Source organism: Periophthalmus magnuspinnatus, chromosome 15 (assembly GCF_009829125.3).
Source record: "Periophthalmus magnuspinnatus isolate fPerMag1 chromosome 15, fPerMag1.2.pri, whole genome shotgun sequence".
Lineage (NCBI taxonomy): Eukaryota > Metazoa > Chordata > Actinopteri > Gobiiformes > Gobiidae > Periophthalmus > Periophthalmus magnuspinnatus.
Genome location: NC_047140.1, coordinates 9,423,509 through 9,446,867, shown reverse-complemented (window position 1 = coordinate 9,446,867; position 23,359 = coordinate 9,423,509). Strand labels below are relative to the sequence as shown.

The 23,359-nt window shown below is 38.4% G+C and overlaps 1 protein-coding gene across 1 annotated transcript in view; it reads right to left on the bottom strand.

The window, feature by feature from the left end:
- Window positions 1-23,359, bottom strand: part of kif20ba (kinesin family member 20Ba) — a 72,630-nt gene that overhangs the window by 15,045 nt on the left and 34,226 nt on the right. Inside the window, exons 26-29 of the mRNA XM_055227347.1 lie at window positions 23,052-23,228; window positions 21,178-21,294; window positions 16,449-16,535; window positions 14,275-14,484 (exon numbers count right to left, since the gene is read on the bottom strand). Coding sequence (XP_055083322.1) covers window positions 14,275-14,484; window positions 16,449-16,535; window positions 21,178-21,294; window positions 23,052-23,228 — 591 coding nt within the window. The remainder of the gene's footprint in view (window positions 1-14,274; window positions 14,485-16,448; window positions 16,536-21,177; window positions 21,295-23,051; window positions 23,229-23,359) is intronic.

The following is a 23,359-nucleotide window of genomic DNA, read 5'->3' as shown; positions in this document are numbered from 1 at the left end:
ACTTGAAACAGCTAACAGCAAGGGATGAAAAAAAGTCTACTGTCCAGTCTACTTGCTAATTTTTTTTTACATTTGTGGTACATTTTTACAAATCCATTCTCACTGGGTGATACTTGAGTCTCAACTAGCACATTTAGCACATTTCATTTCATAAAGTCATTGCCAGGACAACCTCCACAAATAATGATTATTCAGTACTATCAAAATTTCATTAGGGAAAGTGTGACACTAGAGTAGAGTTTTTGGCTATTTTTCCACACAGATAAAATCACATACTCGTGCTTGTGACAAACTCATACAACAATTGCCGCAAACAAGGTCAGAAAATGGTGGTTGAGAGGGCTCAGGTGCAGTGCTCCAGTAGAAGGACACAGTTCCAAAAAGCTTTAGTTTGAAGAGATTCTCAGCCATCTGCCCTTGTGAATGAAAATGCTATTGGATCGAAACGTGCCTTACAAAAATGTCACAACTGAAGCCTGCATAAAAGTGTTGATATGTTCCACAGTGTTTGCAATACAATGAAAAGATAAGCCTATGTTCTCTTCTATATTGAAGTTCTAATGCAGTCTCTTGTCAAGGAATTATTTAAATTTTAATTATTTGAAAAAACAAAACAAGGCTTTCATTTAGCCATGCTTACGGCAGACATCAAGGACACAGGGGGTGCTGCTGTTGAAGAGAAGATGACTTATTGCCAAAAAACTGGACAATATTCAAGCTACTCTTTGTGGAAATACAAAGTGCCTAGATGGACCTCATGTGGATTTTCTCCTTGCATTTGAGTGTCACTCTCATTTTCCCCTTCTATTTTTGACCTGATGATTAGGATTACTAAGCTGGAGAGTTGACCACTAAACGTGTTGAGATTTGAAGAAAGGTCCCCAGTCAGACACTCACTACATTTACATGCACAGAGAAAAAAGTATGTGTTTAACAACCAAATTCAATTCATCTTTGCCCGAGACCACTCTTGTCCTTGTCTACAGCAGATCAAACAACCAAATAGCCGCAAATGAAGAGCTAAGAAACATACAGCTATATCTAGTAATTTACCATTAGCGAACAAATGTCAGTGCTGATTTAGAATGAGTGTGTACACACACACACGTGTCTAATATTTTCCTGGCTGTTTCTTACCGTGTGCAGTTGAATGCCTCTCCTTGTCTGGCCCTGATGTAAATTGGACTGTGCTGTTACATGCAGCAGGTATCTGAGTATTCATCAACTTTCCAAACATGTTATCGGGATCTGGTATATTTGAACCACAACACCTCAATCTTAATTCCTGAGTTTATACGCATTTTGAAAATTCTGTTTAAAATTGGACTAGGCCAGTTATCCAGTTTTCCTAGAGTGACTGCACTGCGGTCGGCTACTCTTCCTGACAGGTCACCCCAATGGCATTAAATTATGGTTCAAACGCAGAGGATGAGACCTTAACCTAGTGAAAGATATACATCTTACGGTATATTTAGCACATTTCCGCTCTAGCAAAGGGTTATAATGATTCACTGTGCACCAGGCAGGGGTGAGCCAATAAAAATGTAGAGGTGTCCTGTCCTCCCCCGTCCAGCCCTGACCTGTGTGTCCCTCTATTACGTCTGTGGTCATTTATCCTCCATGCCCTGCTCGCGGGACGTCCTGCTCCTCTACGTCTGATCAGGAAGAGGGCACAAGGAAACTGGCACAGCCCGGGATGGACTGTACAGTGCACTTTAGAGACACATCAGGTACATAGTAAATGGTCACATTTTTATAAAGCGTTTTCAGTGCCACCTTCATGGCTCTGAAAGCAATTTACATCAAAGAACCACTCACCCATTCACACACATTCATATGCCAGTGAACACAAACACTGGGGGTAGGGGGGGCTCAGTCGATGATTATATCAAGAGCGGAGGTCGACCCGGCAACCTTCAGAACCTACTCTCTAACAACTGAGCTACTGTCTCCTCACCTACTGTTTCGCCGTAATGTCTTTGAGACACTATATTTTGTCTTGGTATATAGTAATAACCTTCAGATTGTAGATCATTTAACATTATTCTTTGTAAACCACAATATTCATCTAAAACAAAATAAAAGAAATAGGTCCATTGATTTCCTGTTCAGAACTGATGCGCTGCTGTTGGGCAGAGCTTTTCACCGTATTAAACAGCAGATTTATTTTTATGTATCTAGGGTATGTAGAGGATGTAGGGACGCCTCAAAAGAAAGCCAATACCGGATTATTTACACATGCATGAATAACTCACAATACAACTCAGCCAATAAGCTGTGCTATTTAACTCAGTCAGCCAATAAATGCGGTACAGTGATCTCTTGGTTTGATCCCCGGAGTTACCCTGACCATTCTGTATGGAGTTTGTCTGGGTGAGTTTCTTCCGGCAGCTCCAGTTTACTCCATCAACATCATCACCTTTTTATTTTGCACAAGTTTGTAAAAAAATGTAGTTGAACTTTCAATGACAAACACATTAGAGCTACATATCCCTAATTTATATATAGACATAAACAAGAACAAACATATAACCTTGCATAAACTTCCTGAATGGATCAATAAAACACAGCACTTGTAGGTAGGCCAGTGAATACAAATACTGCAGTTTAATTTTCCACATTGTCATTAAACAAAACACGCACAGTGCTTGGATTGAAGTAAATGTTTTGAGATCTGAATGTACAGTAATGTGGAACAAGACATACATCAATTCCACCATTATGAATATTTGACTCCCCGTGGCGGTTACTCAATCTCAGATTTGAAAGACTGTAGAGTACAGTGGCTTTTAATCAGAGGCTATGGAAATGTAAATGTACAGGCTTCAAGGAAAACAATGGGGCAATTATGAAGTCTATCCAAGGATACAGATGATGTTTGCAAGCTCAGGAAATGTTCACATATATATTAAAGCTGGAGAACCTGATTTTCACACAGAGGTAGAAGAAAGTAATTGTTTAAATCTGTCTAAATCGTCCCTAGCTCTCACAAACCCTTCAGCACATGTAATAAAACAATACTGTAATACTGTCTTTTAATTGTTGCTTTTATTCTTTGGGAGAACATGTTCAGTACACCAGCTTTAAGACTGGTAAAGAAATATATTCAGATGGCTCAAACAAGAGATTTATTATGTATGGCCGCATTTGAGTTCATTATAGAAAGAAAAAAAAAATCTGCTTCGGCTTCAACAATTACTCAACTAAGGGTGACAAGTATACAATAGATGCATTTTGATAAACGTTATCTGTACAGATTCTAAAACACATACAAAAGACATTTTATAACAGAAAGTGGCATTAAATTAAAATGTTAAAAAATAAAAATTTTTGACTTTCAATATTCTCTATTTAGAAGCCTCCAGATATGTCAACTTTTATTTGGTTGATAATGTATTTAAAATGTCTCAAAGCACTATAGAAATAACTGTATGACTAGTCTACTTATCAAAAAGTGATCAAGCACCAAAATAATTGTTAGATTCAGCTCTAGACAAAAGTGATAAAAATGTTTGTTTTTTTAAGGCGTCTGTGGCCCGGTGCATTGAGAAACAAATCCCAACTTATCCACTGAACTGGGAAAGAAACTAACTGTTCACTGCTGTCTAATGTTATGCAGAGAGCCCTTGATAAGATGTGCAGAACAGCACAAAAGTACACTATAAAATAACAGCCTGGAGTCTCTAACATTGTGTCCCCACAGCCCACGAGGCTCTGGGCTCACCGAACTATAGTGCTATGCCCATGATAAAGCAGGGGTTTTGACTGGGGCATAGACAAAAGTTCATGGGCATTAACAAAATGTTGATTTAAATCATAAAGAAGTTCAGATAGTCTTCTATAAATGTGACTGCTGACAGTACATTAGGACTGATTTAGAATCATGAGCCGAGCATATTCATAGGCTAACTTTTTTTTTAAAAGCCTACAGATGGCTGTGGTAGTTTTTGAAGTGCTTGAGCAAACAGAATATTAGCTCTTAGCTCTCTTGCTAATGTTGCTTCGGTTCTGGTCCAGGCAAAGCAGAGGCTGTGACAGTGACAGTACGGTATGCTGAGTGCCGCTGAGCACCACAATGCTCGATGGTGCCTGGAAATAATGGAAAAGGCAAATATCTGCTCCGGTTCTAGCAGACTTTTGCTGTGGTCAATGCCATGTTGGACTGTTTAAGCCGTCAATCATTGGTCCAGAGCCCGCCTCACCCCCCCCCCCCCCCACACACACACCCCCACACACCCACCCCCACCCCCACACACCCACACCCACACACACAGTCTGCTGTTCTAGCCCTTCGGGCACTGCCAACTTTGCTACAGTTTCTGACATTTGATTGTAGGTGGAGTAAGCTCTTGGAATGCCCGACAGTACAGGATTACTCACATTACCTGTTTCAGAAGCATATGTACAAAGTTGAAACTGTACGTTTAAAAGTCTCTTCTTGACTACATCCAAAACTATTTGATGTGCATCCTTAAAGGTGCAATACTATACTTAAGAACAGTCCAAGCAAAGCGATAACATTTTTCTGGAACCGCTCCAGAAGCGACAGTGCATTTTTTAAAAATAAACACCACCAGCATTAAAGAATTAATAAAATAGTGCATTGGCTTTAGGTCTTGCCGGCCTTGAAAACCAACTTGGCACAAACATGAACTGTAACATTACAAGACCATATTCTTTGGCTGACCCCTGACAATAGGCTGCCAGCCCAGCAATATGGTCCAGTCAGTGGCCAATTTTCTACATGCATTAGCAAAAATATATATATTTTCTTATCATTTTTATGTGATGTTTCTTTGCACTACTTTGTGGAACCTCCATCATTGGAGGTTCATGGTAGTGGAGATCCCTGGTTCATCTTAAAACCTTCCTCTATGAAAGCACACCAGTGTAATGCAGACACAGAATATAAAAGGTGGATGCAGGTTGACTACAGGGATTCACAAGTTCTTTATATAAATACATTGTTTACAATACCTTTTCTGCATAAATCATTGTTTTTTGTTTGAACTGCCCCTGCAGGTGTAGTCTTGAGATTGCAGTTTGGTCAGATACAGAGATACGCAATAGTTTTGCCACTCCCCCTTTTTACTCATCTAATCGCTCAGCAGGATGTCTTTAGTGGACCAAGAATATCTTTAGTAGACTTCAGTCCTATTAGGCTCATTTAGTTTACACATAGTCTCACATAGTTTAGTTATGTGACAGAGCAATATTGTGAGCTTAGTCATATTTCATTGAAACTATACCAAGCTGCTGCTGAATCATACCACTGTGACTTGTTTGTGGATAGAGATAAAAACCTAAATTAAAACGGCGATGACCCTGCAAAACATAACTGCAGACCCCTCTCTCAGCCTGGGATGCATTTAGCTACTAATTCCATTCTTCTGTCAGGAGCTGGGTGACAGTAGTTCTGCGATGACACTGAAAGCGTTCATTATAATCTGTGCAGTCAAGTGGAAGGGGACACTAGGCTATAGGTCCTGGCTAATTATAGTCTGTCATCTTAACACCTACTGATTTTGTGTGCATCTAATGACATCACTCCTGGACTTTTTTGCCGAAGTCCAGATAGAACGCGTGCTTCAGTGATATTAATAACAAGGCTTGCCATTGATCTAATGACCCACATTAAAAATGAGAGCTGATGTAAAGTTCAGATTTCTTGGTTGGGCAAAGAGACTAAAATTCTTGTGTTGAGTACATGGTATTTTAAGTTGAACGCACAGAACCTGGTACCTTTTAATGGAGATAAGGTTCACTATATTTACGCTGGAACACATATCGTGGCAAACCTGTTATATAACCACAAGAGAGTGAACATAAAAGTCAATTCAAGTTGTCTGGTTTGTAATGTGTGTTAAGAGCTGCTTTTACTGTTCTGTGCCCGGGGGAAGGTTCCTCAACAGTGTCTGGGGCCAGTGGTTCATGAGGCGGACACGTGAGGCTCCAAGGGTTGGGAGGACAGGGCTCGGATGGCTTGGCAGATATTGTGAAAAGTAAATGCTTGGAAACCGTTTCAGAATTCAATCTTTTTTTTAATTTATTTTTTTGTTTTGAGTCCAACTTGACACAAAATCTTCCAATTTAAAAGGACATATTAATATTGTACCATTTGTATTCATAATGGCCTTTCAGTACATTAACTTTGTTATTTCATGTTTCAGAATGTTAGAATATTATTTGTAACTTCATTCCTTCACTTATATGGACTTGTGTTACCCTACCATCTACTGGTTGCAGCAAGAATGAACCAAGAAAAAAACTCAAACTAGCCTTTTAAGTAACATGACCACGTGACTCCGGCATGCTAATATAAGCATGCAGTTATGATGAATGCAATTTGACAACAGAAATACTCGCAACTATCTGGGGAAAATTTAAACAGTGATTTCTGAGGCTCTGAGCAAGACACTGCAGTAATGAAACAAGCTTGGATAAATCAAAATAAAACTCCTAGTATGTTTTAACCGAGGGAACAATGTTATAACACTGTATATCATATAATAGTAATTTGTGTCAGTACAGCAAATACCGGTAAGTAAACACCCTATTTGCATTTCATTTGACTGTTACACAAGTCCAGAATGTAGGGCACTTCATTAATTTAATATATACGAAAACTCTATGCAATTTTATTTTTCTGTAGGGGGCCCTCTATCTGAGCAAGCCCTACATCTCTGCACTGAAGTTTTCCTCCATCTCCCAGCTATATTCCATACAGTGACAGAACTATCTCAAGTGTGTCCCAAATGTCATGTCCGCTCCATCTCCTCCTCTCCCTCTTCTTTCATCTCCACTTCCCCTGCTCCAGCACTCAGCCCCTAGTTTTATCTGCTATGCTGCCTCCCCTCTCCTCCTCTTCCTCCCGTCTGATCACTCCATCCGCACTTCAAGATTCATTTCAATTTTGCCTTCCTCTCCAACGCCCCAACAAAGCAATCTCTTTCCATTTATTCTCCCACCAGTGATTCCACCTGCCCTAAACACTCAAACGCCTTCGATTTAGCCTGGCACACTTTCTGGGTTTGGGTTTAGACACTGTTTTCCAAAAGCACTAGGATTTAAGATTCTCACTTTTATTGAAATTGTGCAAGAAACTATGTGAAATGCTTTGGAAACCCCTGCTATAAATGCTGGATAAGGGTTGTCACGATACATATATTTCAAACTATTTCCATACTAAGGAAAAGGCTTGGTACCAATTTCGATACCACAATGATGAAAAAAGACAAAAACCCATGCAATAAAATGTAACTGTCAGCACAAAATTACTGTGCTTTTTTAAAGTTACCATGTGGTTCTAGGCTGGTGTTGATAAAGTTCAAGATTCTATGAACAGTTTGCACAGTTTTAGCGTGAACTTTTGATGAAGAAAGAAAGTAATGAAGTAATGAAAAATTGTCTTTAAAAATCCTTCTCTCATTATTCTGACATTTTCCAAATAGAAATGATTTTGGTAATCTTAACTGATCTAAAACAGGAAAAGTTTAGTTTGATTTGATGTCAGACAACGAGAAAAAAAAAAATCATATGGTTGTACTTCTGGTTTCAACTGTAGGTCAAATTCAGATTTCCAGTTCTTTTGACAATACTACACTGGATGTTGATTATCATTTTAATTGCAAGATGAACTGCTAATGAAATGGTGCAAATCAGCCAATAGCAAAGTTTGCTAAATATCTTGAGTTACTTTTCAGAAAAAAAAAAAAAAAATTCTAGTAAATTGTTCACCTGTATATCTAATCCTTTCCAATCTTTGATCAAAATCTGTTTCCAGGCTCTTTCACACAATATCACACAGAGTTCTTTACAAAGGGTCAATGAAATGCTTTGCAGCCTTTGTGGGCTTCCACACTGCCTGGTTGTTTTCTGAGTTTTTGATGTGGCTCGGCTCTAGAAAATTGGGTCAGCTCAGCAGTGAGCGCCGTGGTGAACACGCAGTGTACAGAGAAGGAAGAAAGAAAGTGAACTCTAATGCACTTGAGTCTGATTTCATCTCTAGAGTTTGTTTTTTGTTCTCCCAAAATTAAATCTTGCACTGCAAATACTGTGCTACATTTTAGCCTTACTTTGCTTATTTTAGCATTAGGTTTGAAGTGCTTCTAAAATGTTAAGTGTTTTGTGAATGAGTTTCCATTAGTAGCAGTAGTACATAACCATAATCAAACAAAATCATTTCAAAAATGGTCCTTGAGTGTGCCTTTCTTGATCTTAAAGAATAATGGTACAGGGATGTCAGGTTTACATGTAAACATGAGAGTCAAAGGCCAGATCTGTGCTAAGCATTACGATCTCTCTAGAGGGAGACAATTATTAATGTTCATATCTTGATTTACGGACAAAAAAGCAAAATAAAATCATCATGTAGAGCGGGTTAATACGAACATTTAATTTTTCAATGTAAGTGAAATGGAGCCAGAGTTGAAGCAGAAAGCAGCCATGATCACTTCCTATTTGAAATGCAGCGACTATTGCGTTAGCCATGTCCATTTATATACAGTGGCCCCTCATTTATCGTGGGGGTTACGTTCTAAAAATAACCCGCAATAGGAGAAATCCACGAAGTAGTCAGCTTTATTTTTACAATTATTATATATGTTTTAAGGCTGTAAAACCCCTCACCACACACTTTATACACATTTCTCAGACAGGCATAAACATCTTCTCACATTTCTCTCTTGTTTAAACACTCTCTGCTCCAGCGGTATCCACAGAGGCACCTCTCTGGACTTAAGCGTTTCTCTGCACAAAGTGTTTCTGAAATTTGCTGGTGCAGAATGTTTCATCGACATTGTGGGTTTTGTCGGGGAGAAAACTTGCAAATATATACTTCAGAGTCAGACTGCAAACACATATTTATGTAAATTTGGGTGAACACGTTCTGTACAGGAGACATTGTGTGTGTGTGTGTATAAATCCTTTAAATATGCTGAAAACTCTGATAAATATTTACCACAGGCGCCATCCCGTCAAACTAATAAGATAATTAGAACCAGTCATTGTCCATGAGAAAACAACAGTTGGAAAATTTGCAAAGGCTGTAAAGGAGGCAGCAATTTGTATCAAATGTTGCAAGAAATGTTGGAAGAAGTAATGGCCACTAGCCTCAATAAAGAAGTCAGAAAAGGCCAGTGACTGCATGATGATGTCATTATGGTCACAGTATCTTACAACCATCCATCCTCCAGCTGCTATATACAGAGCGTCTATCCATTCATCTATTGATTTTATCACAAGGGCATGTACCTGATTTTTGTCCATGTCTTTAAGCAAAAATTAACTTGCCCCAATACACATATTTTGTATAAGCAGCTGTTGAGGTCAAATTGCGTCTGCTGCGTACTGTCTGCATCTAATTATATAACTATTTTTTGTCATAGAATCAGGAAGTGCATAGTTGGCATGTTAATTGTTAGAGAAAGCTTTGTTATCACAGTAATGCTGACAGTTGCGAAACTCATCATGGTGAATAATTAGGATGCTCTGAATTCATTCAGGTGAGGAATAATTTTGGCCCACTGCAAACTGCAATAGTTAAAACTAGTTTGAGTATTTTCTCAATACAGCGCCTTCAGTTTTCTCCATGCATTTTAAATCTTTACTTCCGCCTGGTATAATATCACTGGGCAGAAGAAACTGAGCAAATGTGGTCAGAGCACATGCACTTTAAAGTACACAGTTACCCAAGCGCACTGAACGGAGCGCGCCCTAACACTTTCTGACATGACTTTATATAGCCAGTTCAATTATTAAAGTACGGAACAGTGCAGCCTCGCCTCACACAGCAGAACATATTCCAGCTGTAAGTCTTGGGGTGTGGTGATAATCACTGGAAGTCGGTGCCATGTTGGGCGATAGTGCATGTTTCTGTCAGAAGTAGTTGCTAGCGAGCTACACCGCCGTGATCGCAGAAGGCAAAGCGCCTCAGGCTACATGGACCTTTATGTCCCAACCCGGGGAAACTCTTGTGCGTTGCATCATTGGTACAATCCGAGCGGTAAAGACAAGTTATGAGTCATAATGGCTGAAATCATCCCCAGAGGTTGCGCAGGGAGATACTGACAAAAATTAATTAGTCTATTTTTTGCCTTATCAAAAATAATAATAATTTAATTAAACAAATAAATGTTTTATGTAATTGTTTTAATTGTAGATCATTTCTTGATATAATGCCCACTTCTAATGAGACGTAATAAGGCTTTTGAAAACAAATAAATCATTTAGCGAGGTTCCAATTATTACTTTTTCCCCCTTCTTTTTAAATGTTCTGCCCTTTTCCTCTTATTTCTTTAGTTTTCTTTTTCTGTTTTAAGAACAGATGGCATTCTTACTGTCTCATGACCTCTTCAAACCTGGATGTATTCGCCCCCTCTTCCTTCAAGTCAAAATGTGTATTGTTTTTGAAAAGATCTTTTTATCAAAAAGTTGAGCAAAATTTCAGTATTGTTAGCAGCGTCAACGTTTCGACAAGACGGAAATATAAGGTCCTGCAATAGAAGTGTCCCTGCATTTCAGATTTGTAAAAGTCTTAAGCATGAGGTTAACAAGTGTTTGCATATTAAGTGATACAACTTTAATAACTGTAGTCTTTGTGATTTGCTAATAGTGACCATTCAAATCACAATTTTTATTCCATTCAAATTAACATTGTAAGCATTTCTTTAAGTTGAGTTGATGGTATCATGAGTGCATGGTATCAGTGCTAGTGCAGCCTCTTCAGCTCAGTGAGTGAATTCTGGAGGTTCTGAGCTTTCACATGAGGCCTGTCCATAAACTAAGAATAAGAAAAAAAAAAAAAAAACTTGTTTGTGCGTTCTATCGGCAGGTTATAAATAAGATCCTGAAGCATGAATCTGACTGGGTACATACTCAACAACTTTTCAATGAGTAACTTAACTCACTGTGCCACAGTAGCCCCGGCTCTACAAGAACTCAATAAAATGCCCGACTGCAAAAAGACATTGGAACTTTAACAAAGCAAGACATGCCTAAAATTGACCTGTCCAGTGAGCAGAGGCTGTACCCTTACTTTGGACAGACAAAATGTATTAAGAGGCTGGAGCTGAGAAACAAGGAGTGAAAGTGTAAGGTAAAAGACTGAGAGCGAGGATAAGGTGTGAACAACCATTTTGATTCACCAGCAAATCTGGCTTTTACCAACCACAGCAAGACGTCATCTCAACACCACTTCAATGTCCTTGTAATAACAAAAAAAATATTTCTGGTTATTGTTTTACTCCAGTGTTCCACAGCATGGCATTACACTTGTCCATTTTGCATGTATTCCAACAGCTGGTGTTCATGTTGGGGGAAAAAATGTATAAAAATGCAAGCATTTACTATGAGTGGGCTCACCTCTACACAGATCTGACCTGTAACTTGGCCTGGTGTTTGAAAAAAAAAAATACAACAAAAAATGCTCTATATTCAAATTAATATTTTCCAACACTGAATAATAGCAGTTGCCCAGGCCTGTCACGATAAGGCCTATATCGACTTATTGTTCAGTACACGACAGATAGGACAAGATTTTTGGGGGTCAATATTTATCATGGGACTTTTTGGTTATTTTTCTGTTCTGTGATTAGATTTGAGCTGAAGAAGGTTGATTATGAACTTTTATGCCTCATTATAGACACAAAATAACTACTTAAGTGTTTCATTCTGTTATTTATTGGAGTTCATATTTTTTAACAATTTAGTACATTTAGAATTGTTTTGGGGGATAATGCTGTTTTATAGTTTGGTTTCAATATTATCGTTTATCGTCTAAATCTGTGTAATCCCTCAGTCGTCTTGTGTCTCGTCTATATTTACTTCAGTAATATACGGCTCAGTATTAGTACCATGATGTACCGGTAGTTTTTATATCAATTCTGACATAGATCAAAACCATTCTATAACTATTCAGAAAATGTCTGAACTATTCATAGACACAATTTCTTTCAGTTTAAATATTCGTAGAATTCATTACTAGTTTTAATATCGAAGAATTGATTTACTGACAGCCCTACCCCCGGGGGTCAGAGAAAGTCCAGAATTACAACATAATGTTACACCATTTTGTCAGGAGGAAAGAGCCTTTTCAATCCTTCATGACGTTCCTCCATTGTGGTTTTAGCTCTAAATATTTAATGGAGTCTGAATTGCTTTAAAAAGTTGTGAAAGCGTACTGAATGTGTGGAACGGCTAAACTATATAGAAAGGTGTGAAGGTAAAGGCTGTTGGCTGCATTGATCCATTCTTCTACAGTTTTAGTTTTAAATTTCTGAAAAGCTTTCTCATTTTGCTGTAAAAAGTGCGCTATGCAACTTCGGTGACATCATTTCTTTATCTGCTCTATAGCATTATTAATTTATCTCCATAGAGACAAGCAGTGACCGCCAGGCCAAGAAACAGGTCAGCTTTGTGCATGGGGCAGAGCAATATGGGCCAGTATTTATGATCACAATATAAAAGAACATTTGTGATAACTGTATAAATTGATGTAGTATCTGAAAATGTACAAAATACTCACTTCTCGCTCATCAAGATCAAGATCTCTGTCATTGTTAATACACTGAGCTTCAAGCCAATTAGCAATTATATTACCATATTCCTAATTTCAGATTGCCCCGAAAGAAAATGACAATATGATAGGACCAAGCCCTAATGTGAGGCGAGCCTGTTCACAGTATAAAACACACACTTTTAGTCTTATTCTATTAAGAAAAACACATTCACTCGAATAAAAGCAAGATGGATAGGTTTAATGCCATACTGTAGAACATTTCTGATAAAGCTATTTCTATGGAAACAAAAAAGGTGATGGACGCACCAACAGAAAAGTTCCATGGTGCAACTTTTTAAATTCTGTAAATATTTTAGTTATTTCATTGACAACACAGTGGGGCACTCAATGCACATTTAGTCTTATATAGCACTTTTTCCAGATGCTCAAAAGTTGCTTTACAATTTTGTGCATTATTCATTCACTCCATACTCTGGTGATAAGACACTACTGTAGCCACAGCTGCCCTGGGGCAGACTGACAAAAGTGATGCGGCTAATCTGTGCCATTGGCTCTTCTGACCACCACTCACACACGCACACCATATTTATATTAGGCAATGTGAGTAATGTGTCTTGCCTAAAAGGGACAAAGGCTGCTTCTGCCACTGGCGCCACCTTATGGTACCTGGTATTCCCAGTGGTCTCGCATCCAAGTACTAACCAGGCCTGGCCCTGCTTAATTTCTGAGATTTGACGAGATCAGGCTTTGACAAGGAAGTTTGGCCACTGCATGGATTGTAATCTATGTCCACAGAAGGTTCTCGTGTAGTTTGTTGCAATTTGACAAAAGTACTTTATACAGTTGATTTTTTATTTATTTATTGGAGACTTGCAGGAATCAGATTTTTATTTTTATTAGTTATGATCAACCTTTGGATTTTACAGTCACAATCAATGATACCACCCGGCTACATGCTGAGTGAAATAACTCAAGAGAAAAATGAGCAGATTTTCACAAACGCCTTAAAGAGGGGGTGTTTTGCAGAATCGATTATTTGGAGCTTTCTATCATGTTATAACGTTCCCTCATCAAAACATGCCTGAAGAGATTTTAGATGTCGTACAGGGGCTCATACAGCCTCTAGAAAATGTGTTTTGTGTAGTTTTGTAATTTTGTATTTCATTAATTTTAATACCATCTAAAAATGTATGCGGCTGTTTCCTCGTGTGTGCATTGTGTTGCCATAGTAATCATGTAACTCGCATGCCTTTGTTGTTGATTTTGTGCATTTACCATCAGCACTTGTAACTGGGGCAGCTGTGCATTGTTTGAAGGAGCCCAGGTTCAAAAAGACTTAATCTGTGTCTTCAGATTTACTTTTGAAAACTTCATGTTTGCCGTGGTCACAAAGGGCAAGTACAAGTCTATTTAGCTAGGTATTACCACTGTAGATCTTTAAGAGGCTAAACGCTCCCCTTCAGGTCTGAACAGCTTTCGTATTGACATACACAGAGCCAGTGCCACACGCATATGTCCTGCTGGAGGAGCCGGTGTGGCTTCACAAAGTTACGCTGACAAATGCAGTGTGTTTAGGGCCCAACGGACTGGTGGTGTCGTGTGAGAAAGCGAAAGTGAAACAAATAAAAACCTCGATAAGTCTGGAATAAATAAATATTCCCATGGGCCACATATGTGCAGTGAGCAGCTCTAGGTGTAGAAAATCATTTTCCTGTGTTCCTAAAGAACCCAAAAATGTTGCATGTGTAGGTGAGTACCTTGTCCATCTCGTTGCTCTTCCTCTTTCGTGCGGAGCGGGTTATCTTCACTGTGACAGCGCTTTCCTCGCCCTGTCTTCTGAGGGCCATGCGGTTGGGCTGCAGGGGACTGAAGGAGATCTCCAACTCGGGTTTGGGAAAGCGGCTGGTCCGGCCGTTGTCTGTGGAGATCTCAGAGGAGTCCAGCACCGATGGGCAACTGGCTGAGCTCTGCAGGAGAGTGGGGCAGAGCGAGGCAGAGAGGGGCAGAGGTTTAAAAAAAAATGAAGATAATATCTAAAAGGTAGAATATTTAAACAGTCCTCTGTGTCCATAGATGTTAAAAGCCCTGCATCGCTTTTTCCCCATGTATTTGAACAAAATATGTCTTGCCCCAGTACAGATACGAATACTACCAGTCAAAAGTCAAGATGGAATTTGAATATGAAATACAGAAACAATTTATATTCAAATTCCTCAAAGTCTTAACCCTTTGCTGTGTTGACAGAGCTGCAAACCCTTGTTCTTCTCCCAATGAGCTTCATGATGAAGTCTCCTGAAATGGTTTTCACTTCACAGCTGTGCCTCATCAGAGTCAAGAAATGCCAACTGTAAAATGCAGTAATCAAAAGGTGGCTGTTTTTAAAAATCTAAGATCTAAAAGAAGTTGAGTTATTTTGAATTTGATTTTTGTTTACTACATTCCAGCTCTTGAGGTCAAAATAACTGTCTGCATCAAATTATAACGTTTATTTATTTTTTTTATAATTAGGAAGTGTAGTGACTAATTAGGATTTTCGAAAAGCTTGGCTAGTGAGGAATAACTTTGAATGACTGCAAATCGTTTTTGCACAATAGTAGTGCCTTTTCTCAAGAGTAAAAATCAGATATAGTACCTTTAATTAAACATTCACATAAAATATTTATCTGACTAACAACGCTGGCCATGTTGTTTACATTTCCATTGTGTTTTAGTTCTCAAGCCAAAGCCAATAGAGCAAAACGAGGTTGGTTGCCAGATTGTGGGCTACAACCAACTGGAAATAACCCTAAAAACTGAGGCAAGATGTTTTGAGTTCTTCACTCTAAAAGTTAGGATTGTTAATATCAGCTTTGGCCCCTGTTCCACAAACACAGGAACAAAGCCACAGTTCGCATTTACATAGGCTTTAAACCCTCTTGCCATTAGGGCTGATTTTCCCTAAAACCCCCAATTAAAACCAAAGCTGTTTCTGAACCCTCTGGAGTATAACCAAATGGCTGGGCTCCCTCTGAAGCTTTTAGGGAAATATAATGAAAAGTAAAGCTGCTTTGGGGAGGTATGGACTGACAGACAGTATAATGAGCATTTGTTGTGTCCAGACAATTCCCATTTCAAAGATTCAAGACAATAACTAAAAATTAACTCTTTTACATATATAACAAGTTCCTAAACTATTACTATTAAAAGGCACTATACCTGATGTTTAAGGTCTTAAAACAGAACCAGTTCATTTTAATCCGGTTCCAGTGGTTCAAAGTTGTTTCTCACTTACCTTATATATTCTGAGCATCCCTATTATTCACTGTGATGAGTTCATACGCACTTTTCACAACTTTCAGAGACCAGAGCGGATTTTTCACCTGATAGTAATGCTATCAACAACTAACATGCACTTCCTGATTATCATAAAATAAAACGCTTTATAATCAAATGTAGACCGCACAGACTTGATATCCCAAGCTGCTTACACAATAGTATATGTATAATAGGGCAAGACACATTCACAATACATAGAAAAAAATGGGTACTGGGCCTTTAATATAATGTAGTAGTAATAGTAGTGCGTTCAATAGTGGTAACAGTAGGTCAATTCAATTTATTACTACTACTATTGTAGACACTACTAAAAATAGCGTCTTTAATAGTAGAAGCAGTACCTTTAATAGTAATAGTAGTAGTTGTAATTGTAGTGCCTTTAATAGTACTAGCAGTAGTAGTTCCTTTAATTGCCTTAGTAGCAGTAGTAATAGTAGTGCCTGTAATATTAGCAGTAGTAGTAGTAGGGTCTTTAATAGTTGTAATAGTAACAGTAATAGTAGTAGTGCCTTTAATAGTAGTAAAAGTAATAGTAATAGTAGTAGTAGTAATCTCAATCAAACCACAGAGCTCAAATTAGGACATTCTAATGTTTTTTTCCTTGATTTGACTTTACCTGACTGATCACAGAGGTCCTGGTGTCCCTCCTGCCTCGGGACTTGCGGACGAGAGCTTCACTTTCGGGACTCTCACTGCTCTTAATCTGTCGATAAGAACAAACAGCACATACAAAAACAAACATGAGTAATGATGTAACCCAGCCCAGGCGCGGTGACACCAAGCCCTCCGCCTGCTCCATGACTGGCAGCATTTGTCAGAGCCATGCTGCTAGCGCAACCATGTCAGCCGCATCCACATGAGTACAGATCCCTGTGGTAAGGCGCCAAGTGATGTATTCAGGTTAAGATAGGAAACTGATGGAAGATGAGCTAGCTCGTCCTCATATTGGTGTATATGAATGTATTTTACTGAGGAGGAGGTGACACTGTGCTCAAGTTAAGAGGCATAGCTAACTTTTCTTCCACATGAGGCCTGTCCATATACTGAGAATGAGACACACTTATATGTCACTATCTGCAGGTTAAGGCTCTGTCAACACAAGCCGAGTTCTGATTGTAGTAACTTTTTTAAAACTGTAAAAGCACAGACTACATGCAGTTCCTTTAATTGTGGTATAATGTGATTTGCTCATAAAAAGTGTAGAGTTTGTGTTACATTAATATATGTTTTAATAGTCTGGTGTTCTGATCAGAGTGTTGTTGACAATTAGTCGTGGTGCCAATTTTAGTTTTCAAATTATTTCACTCCCCACTGTTCCAAGTAGGAGTGGGCAATATTGACACAGAATTATTTTGGGGAGTTGTCAAAACGCGGGGGATTTCCTTAACGGTAAACAGATGGCTGCAAAAATACCCTTCCATTAGACACTTTTATTAGACAATAAATGTGATATACTTTTGAAGAACACAATTATGATATAAAGTTAATAAAATAAATCACAAATTATAACAAAAAAGGCAAAAGACACCATTTATATATTAGGAATTATGTTAAAATCTCATCTTGTCTCATTCTTGTGGACCCATCTTGTATCTCGTCTTAAGAAAATTGTGTCTTGTCCCACTCTTATCAATATCAAATGTAATAATTGTTTAAAAAAGCCAAAACCAGTATAATACATAGCCTTTAAGTTCTTATACAAGTCAAATAAGGCAAATTGCAAACGCTAAAACTTTTGAAGTACCATACTTTCCTTCAAATAGATAGCAGTTTTTATGCAGAATAAAACTGCTAACTGTTGTTTAGATCTGTACAAAGTATGACAGAGTGAACTGGATTTGTTCTAAAAGTAAAGTAAAGTGGTTAAAGGAACTACATAATTCAAAATCTTTCAATGGCTTTTAACCAGGCCTTTTCAGGCATACATGAATCACAACCACAAATGAGTAATTCTGTATTGTCCTGCATTTGAGTGCCTACAAAATGCGTTTTCTTCACCAACCTACTATCTCAACCATAGTTCTGGACTTGGCTGCAATTATTACAAAAATTCAGACTCAAAGACTCATACTCAAAAGCAGACCTGCTAACCTTGAGAACTGGCATCGCTAACCATTAGGACTGCAGTCAAATTAAATATTTGGTTGACTAAAGGAATGACCTTGGCGTCAGTTAATATGGTGGTTCCCAATCTTTTCTCTCAGAAACCCCTGTTTACCCATGGATGCAACTCCAACATCCTTCCTTTTTCTAAGAAGCAACAAACAGAAGAAAAATATTCTTTTACAGTGAATAAAGATATTATAGAACAGTAATGAGTTAATTTATAATGGCAAAATGCCATCCCTCCATTAAAATCCACACAATCCAGTTTGAACTTGGAGACCCTCGGAGAATTTTGGTGACCTGAGCCCCAGGTTTGAAAAGACTGAATGATCCCACTAAAAGTACACGGTGTGGTGCTGGCACTATGTAGCATAAAGAGAAGTACTAGAAAACAGCATTTCCAAATGAAAAGGCTAATTAAATGAACTACACCACGAGTTTATGATGAACACGTTTACTGAAAAGGCTGTTTTTCAGGAGGCTGGTTATTGACTATTATTGAAAATGGCCCCGAAGAAGCAAGTTTCAACAGAAAAAAATTAACTGAAGAAGCTGTCGAAGAAACACATGATAGCGATACGCTAGCTTAGCTTGTTTCTAGCCCCTCGACAGACACTGTGGCTGTGTTCGCTGCTATCAGGGAGATGAGCCGGAAAATGAACGACATGGGGGCTTCTTTCTGCAGTGGAACATATGAGCAGCGATCATGATGGTGGAATAGCCCAGCTGAATCAACAAGTTCTTCGGCTGGAGTCTACTGACCAGGCCTGATCTAGAGGTGCACTCCAGACATAAAGGCCGGGCAGCCTACTGATTTTGTGTCAAACTTGATGCTTGCACTCTTTGGTTGAGAGCATTTTCCTAAACCTATAGAAGTGGACACAGGTTAGGTAGCATTGGCTAAAATTGCTAACAGGCCTCTTATTTTGATTGTTAGGACCCACAGCAACCACACTAAAGAGCGCATTGAGTGACAGGCAATGGAACGGTCTCCTCATGTACTAGGGATGTGTCCAAATTTTTCAGGATTTTCCTGCTGAGGACACAAGAAAAAACTGAAAGCCACTGCCCTTTGCATGTGATTCATCTATCCAACTCACCTGCACATTACCCGTGGCAACATGACATTATTGTGTGTTTTATTACACTCTCAGGGCCAACGGGTGACTCAGGTAACAGCTCATCAAGATTTAATATTTGCCTTATTATGCGCCCATTATGTTCTACTTATGTTTGTGAATGTACATGAGGTATTTCCTTTGTCCACTCCGCTTAGCTTTTCATCCTGACAATGGTTTATAATAAGGGCAGAGGTGTCATTGTGGTTGGTTGGAATATAAGGGGTATGGGTCATCATCTTAAACGGCCTAAGGCGTTTGCATATTTCAAATCCTTATTTTCTGATGTATCTTCCTTGCAAGCAACTCATATTAACACTATCTATCATTAACAGTTGTTTTTGTTTTTTTTCTTTTTGCGAAACTTCTGACAAATTACCAGATCTTGCGAGCAGTACTCTGATTATTGCTGGGGATTAAATGTGGTTTTGAACTGGCATTTAGACAGATGCTCAAGGAAACAATCTGCACCATCACACGCTACAGTAATTTTGAATAATCTCATCTCTTAATCTCTACCAATTTACTGAACATTTGGCACTTACAACATCCAACAGATGGACTTACTTTTCCAAATTACATAATTAATAATTGGATTCTAAACTCTTACCAAATGTGATGGGCAGTAAATATCATAACATGATCTCAGATTATGCCTCTATTAATATCATCTTTGATTTTAACCTACCAAAACGAGACACTGCCTGGGGGCTGTAGACCTATTTACTTAAAGAGGCAAATTTCTGCAAATATTCATCTTGTAAATAGGAGGAATTTTTACTCACTGATACAGGCACATCAGACTCCATTTTGTGGGAAACTTTTATGATGGTTAAGAGGGGTCATGTTTTATCATATATCACAAACAAACTTAAACAGAGAAATTGATGAGCTGTAACAGCTCGAAGCACTATCACCACTGATAACAGTAATAATCAAACTTTACAAAAAATTCTTAATCTTAAGTATGAATACAATATTATTTTAACAAGACAAGTGATCAAATGTCTCGGCTCCATTTGCACTATTTTGAGCTTGAGCACAAACCACATACACTCATTGCCCGTATATTGCTCCACTATTCTATTGCGCTCAAAGTTGACCGGCTGTCTCTCTAAAACAATAAATGCTTTGCTGATTTTCATAAAGGTCAAAGGAAAAAGGTGATGTGCATTCTTGGCTTAATGATGTCTCTATTCCAAGATTGGATGACCTTCATGTGACGCTCTGAATCAGCTAATGGCCATAAATGAGGTCATGGATTACATTAAATCATTTACCAATGGGAATATGGCTGGACCGGGTAGCTTTGGTGCAGAAATGTACAAACAATTTGCAAAGCAGATATCTCATTTCCTGTTCAAAATGTTGTCTCACTCCATTGAAGCAAAAATACTTCCTTCCACACTGTATAATGCAAACATCACCCTTCCACTAAAACCTGATGATTCCAATCTGGCAACATACTGTCCAATACCGATGCTAAAAGTTGACTAAGATTTTCACCAAAATATTCACCAACAGCTTAAATTAATGCATTGAAAACCTTGTGCCTAAGGATGAGTCTGGGTTCATCCCCAAGAGATATTCTTTCTTCAGTAGTAAAAGGGTCTTGAATATTACACATTATACTTTTACTGCATTTCAAAACAAACCATTTTGTGTTCAGATGCTAAAAAGTCTGATGCCGTCTACAATCAATCAGCCAATGTTGCTAAATGGATATGTAAAAAGAGTCAGAAGATTAGAGCTGGGCGATAGGCTATACATTTTATATGGCTATAAAAAGGAAATTGTGATCTCATCCCTGTGATGATCTCCCGATCCAATAAAAATCGTCATATCATGATTCCCTGCTTTATTTTGCTAAGTGTAGCTCTATGGTAAAATGGTCAGACACTTTCCACCACCCACTCATCCTATTGGTCAGCTCAGTTATGCTCTGAGCATCTCTTCACTGTGATTGGTTATATCCACCTGTCACTCAACCTTCAAAAAGAGCAGATATCTTCATGATTAAATCAAAATCATGATCAGGCTCTAAGAAAATCATGAAAGAACATTTTGGCATATTTCCCATCACTACAGAAGGCACCCATGTTTGAGTCATTTTGGACTGACCTGCTTGTTGTCCCCCTGTGTTTGTGCAGCCTGGAGCTCCTCTTTCAGCCTATGAATCTCCGCCTCTCGTTCAGACAGAGCGGCCTGGAGCTCTGCCACACTGACCCCGTCACCAGCCTGCAGGACCAGAGATCACACGTCAGATTGGAACATTACAAACCAGCACAGAAGAAACAGACTACTGCATTCCTAATATTAGACGAAGGGCCATATTTTATTCTGAGCTTATTCCAAACTAGGACAAACTAAAGAAAAAGCAGAGGAGGTTGAGATGTTACAAAACACAAGTCATTTTTGGAACCAACTGTACTTGAAAACTAGATTTGAAAACATGCATAAAAGGCTAATCTGATCCTCCTCCTAGGAATTCCTGATAAATATGGTAGTGTTATTTTTACTTGTAGAAATCTACTTTTGTCTGGCTGAAATAGATTAATAAAAGGTGGTAAAAGGTGACATTGTTTGTCTATTTGGAAAAGAAAAAAATAATAATAACGGTAGTTGCTGCACTAAAACAATGCAGAGAATAGAGAACAGAGAGAATTATCACAGAATGGGTGTTTGAAGTTTTTGCAAAAGGGTTGTCAAAAGTATCAAAACCAGATACTAATCGATACCAAATCTAGTATAAAAAATGTAATACTAATTTGAGCAGGTACTGACACTAAAAAGTAACATTCACGGAATAGAAATCAACCTAGCTTTAGAATAATCTTGAGCTGTATCAGAACAAATATAAGACCACATAGACTAGTATACACCCATGGACCATGATGGAACCTACTTGGACTGAAGGATTAACATAAAAGAAAATACTATGATTTAACATAGAAAAACACATGCAACGCAACACATTGCATGTCAAGTCTATTCCTTAATATCAAAATCAAGCTTTAAATTTTAGCATCGTAATACTAATGCTGCAAAAACAGCTGATTAAAAAGAAAAACAATTACAAAGTGCATATTTCTTGCTTATTTTTGGATACTTTGACAGTCCATTCCATCCTTTTCTATGACTGGGCATGTTTTAGATTATTCTTGAACATAATTGGGGCCACTCTAACCACCTGTGTTCAAACGTGCACGGTGACACAAGTGTCTGTCAGCATATTTACAATGTGGAGCTGTACACACAGACTGACTGAATGAAATAAGCTGGAAAACAAAGTCTGGAGTGCCTGGTGAAGGGAGATCAATGCAAGCACACTTTAATCTGACTACTTTCTCAGACTCTCTCAGACGATTTGACATAACTGCGCTGACATTGACAAGGCAGAGGGACCACTGCTGAGGACTGTCACAACAGCAAATTTTGAAGTTCGATATATTGCTCAAGTAAATAGACGATAAACAATAATATTGAGACAAATTTATGCCCCTGACACATTAACCCAAGACCAGATTTAAACCACAAAAATTATTATAAATCTACAATATTTTTAAACATCATGAGTCACAATACAGTAAAACGGAATTAAACACTTAAGATTTAAGATGTAAAATTTGTATCTGTAATGAGTCATAGAAGGCATTTATTCAACCTAAGTACTTATCATACAGCCAAAAAATAACCAATAATTCCCCAGTAGTGCAAAGAAAAAGTGCACACGGTAAATACTGACCTCAAAAAGTATTGTTCCAGCTTTCATATACTAAATGATAAGTTGATATAGTCATTATAGTGACAGGCCTATCACTGCTGATGACTGACCAAGACTCACACACATCAGACACACTGTCTAATAATTGGATGCATACAGAATACTGCTGACTTATTCTTACCTCAAGAGCTGCTTTATACATCTTTACAGGGAAAAAAATCGGGTACAGGCTCTTTAAGACCAGTGTGTTGTTTCTCTGTGTTCTACTGACCTCTGGTGGTGCCTGGGGCGTGCTCTGCTGCAGTTCCTGGATGAGTTTGTCCTTCTGAGCCTGGCTGGAGAGGAGTTTTTGGAGTTGGACTTCCAGAGCAGACACCAGCGTATCCCTGTCCTTCCTCCACTGCTCCATAGTCTGCTCCTTCTGGGACAGCTGGGAGGACAGAGACTCCTGAGGACAAAAAACTGGTCTTAACCTGTGCTTTGTTGGAACACTATAGGCAAGATATTTACCCAGACGACAGTGCTGCATGATTAATCAAATCAAAATCGCAATTTAAATTGGTGAAATTATCAAACCGC